At 38.6% G+C, this 2,794-nt stretch overlaps 1 protein-coding gene across 1 annotated transcript in view; it reads right to left on the bottom strand.

Annotated features, from left to right (window-relative positions):
• Positions 1-2,331, bottom strand: part of CHMP5 (charged multivesicular body protein 5) — a gene marked incomplete at its 5' end in the record, with an annotated part of 5,199 nt that extends 2,868 nt beyond the window's left edge. Inside the window, 2 exons of the mRNA XM_009870228.1 lie at positions 1,433-1,479; positions 2,227-2,331. Coding sequence (XP_009868530.1) covers positions 1,433-1,479; positions 2,227-2,331 — 152 coding nt within the window. The remainder of the gene's footprint in view (positions 1-1,432; positions 1,480-2,226) is intronic.
• Positions 2,332-2,794: the final 463 nt, after the last annotated feature.

Below are 2,794 nucleotides of genomic sequence, written 5' to 3'. Positions count from 1 at the left end.
CAAGAGGAATAGATTTTTTTTTTTTTTAATCTACTGCAAACCATTTCAGGAAAAATCTGGCCATTATGCATTTCTGTGTATTTAAAGATGACAAAGCTACTCCTGAACTAAGCTTTGGTTTTAACTGACAGCGATACAATATTTGTATAGGCATACACAGTAGGTGAGGGTAGAGCAAAAGTTTTAATCCCTATGAGCTAAAGATACACACAATTGCTCACTGGTGCTGTAAACAGAATGGAAGAAATGCAGGTTTTCCAAACCACAACAGCTCTGCTCTGCAGGGCAGGGAGGAGTGGGAGGACAGAGTAGCAAAAGGAAACTGGTAAGGGTAACCAAAAAGAATAGGGGGGCGTTAAAAAAAACAATCAACAAGAAATCATCCTTCTCAAAGCCAAACTGTTATCCAATCAAGAATGTAAAATGTGCCAAGTTAAACATAAAAATGAAAGCATAAAACCAAACAAGTCTTTTTTCAAGCATTCAAGACAGGGCATCTGCAAGACAAGGATGATCCAAATACGTAGCAGCTTCTGGACAGTTAAATTCATCACTGAGGGGTGACTGAGGGGTATGATGACAGTCTATTAAGGGGGCCCAGTGACTGTCAACAGAGGAACAGCTATCAAGTAAGATTAGCTGGCAGCACAGTCAAAAGAAAAAAAAAAAACCAAAACCAAAAACCAAAACCAAGCAGTCTTTCTCACAACACCTAACTATTGCATTCCTTACCACAGGGTATTGCAGAGGTAAAAGCTCGCAAATATTTAACAAGTAATCGAGCAAGTCTGGAGAGGTACAATTTGTCTGAGGGATATGAAATACAAGACGATATGAGCTTTGGCTCATAGAGCATCTAAGAGATCTACAGTTCAGGGGGTATAAGGTGTTCCAGTGAAGCACCCCTGAACTCTCGCCATGTTCTGACATTCTTTGCTTCCTATTTGTCGCTGGACACTTTTCAAGACAGTATATTAGGCTAGATCAGGCCACAGGATCATCTGTTCTGTGCATCCTGGGTTTTTTGCATAGACACAATTACCTGTGCTACATGTGCTCAAGTGCTAAAGTGTGTCCACAGAGAACAGGTAAATTTCCAGTAAACCAGACCAAGATCATCAAGTACACAATTTATAGTGTCTCATTTTATATTATTAATTGATCGCTATCTCAGAAAGTTTAGGAGCTTTAATAACGAACAGGTTTAGGTGAGCTTGTCCCAATCCAAATTTCTATACTCACATACAAATAAGGCACAGATATGCTGACACTAAAGCAGAGATACTTCTGAAAGGCTGCCTAGACTGTTCAGCTTTTTTCTTTAAAGAATGCTCAGAAGCAAGAGGCCTAGACAGAGAAAACAAAGTGTGCCACCCCCCTTAAAGAAAACAAGCTTTCATTACTCCCAAACCAAGATAGGTTTTAAACTTACATTCGCTTCTGCTTTAACACTCTCAATGCTTTCTGCTTTACTGTATTCTGAAAGACAAAATATTGTTACATTAGGAAAAATATTTCAATTTACTCTTGATTATACTCTTTAAACCTAATGTATCGCATTTAGGTTTTCCAAAAGGTGCCTCCGTTACTAGTGCAAAGAGTTTAACAATAGGCACATCCAGCATTTTTCCTGCATTAATGATTAACCAAGTAGGCTTGCACATAAAGCTTCTAACAGAAAATCCTTTCAAAACTTTTGTCTTTTGAAATTATTTTTTTGATAACCTGAAAATAATGTCAAACCTGATCCATCAGAATCATCTTTCAGCAACATATTTTAATGGTCAGCATCAAATAAAACTGTAAAAGGTACTTTAACGACGCTGTTCATACTAGGTACATTTTACATTATATATTCATCCCCTTTTAAAAAAGGCTTTTCCTACTCTCTTTCTGCACAGTGCAAACCTTTTTGTTTTGGCTGATGAACCAAACAGCCTCCCTACCAGCCTTAATTTGGGTAACAGAAGAAAGAAGGGAAGCAAGGTACTTCTGACTGAGGAATTACATTACACTTTGGAAGAAATGAAACCTAATGAAAACACTGTTCAAAGATGCATCTCTCAGAGATGCTTCAGAATAAAAATACTCCTGCAGGATCTGCTATTTCATCAATAAGGCAAGATACAATTCTAAGAACCTGATGAACTGGCTAAGTCACCTCACTATATGACAAGAAGTGTGAGTCACGTCCTCTCATGCTTAAATCCCACAGAAGATTCTTACCTTTGCAGGCCCCTCTCTCATCTTCTTCATTTGATCCTTATACTTCACTAGTTCTGCATCAAGCCTAGCGATTTTCTTGTCAATTGACTCAGCTCTGCTATCCACCTTTAACACAACAGGGAAAACAAACAAAAAAACCTCTCATCATTAAGGTTTTATTCAGGTATTGGATAATAAAAAGAACAACCTCAGTTTTATTATGCTTCTAACAGATTTGTTTCTTCACTGAGTCTTTTTATAAACAGTTTAAAGCTCGTCGGTAATCCAAAACTACACCAGACTTAACCTTTTTTTTCCCAAGGTGCCCAGCTTCTTTGTCAGAGAGACACTTTTCTCATCACATCCCACAAAGGGAACCAGGACACCACAGTTCCACCCAGTAGCTACTCTAAATTCTTACAGCATTTTTGCCCCAAATCCCACCAGCAGTTGCATAGCTCAGCAGGAGACCTCCAGCAGCCAACCCTAGCAGCTCTCCAGCAAAGCATACCACAGAGCTGTCAGCGTGGAAATATTTCAACCCTTCTGCATAAAAAGGTTTGTCTTGGGTTACAATATGTAACCAAAA

Source organism: Apaloderma vittatum, unplaced genomic scaffold, assembly GCF_000703405.1.
Source record: "Apaloderma vittatum isolate BGI_N311 unplaced genomic scaffold, ASM70340v1 scaffold40415, whole genome shotgun sequence".
Taxonomy (NCBI): domain Eukaryota; kingdom Metazoa; phylum Chordata; class Aves; order Trogoniformes; family Trogonidae; genus Apaloderma; species Apaloderma vittatum.
The sequence above is the reverse complement of the archived record's forward strand: the minus strand, read 5'-3'. Positions and strand labels throughout refer to the sequence as shown.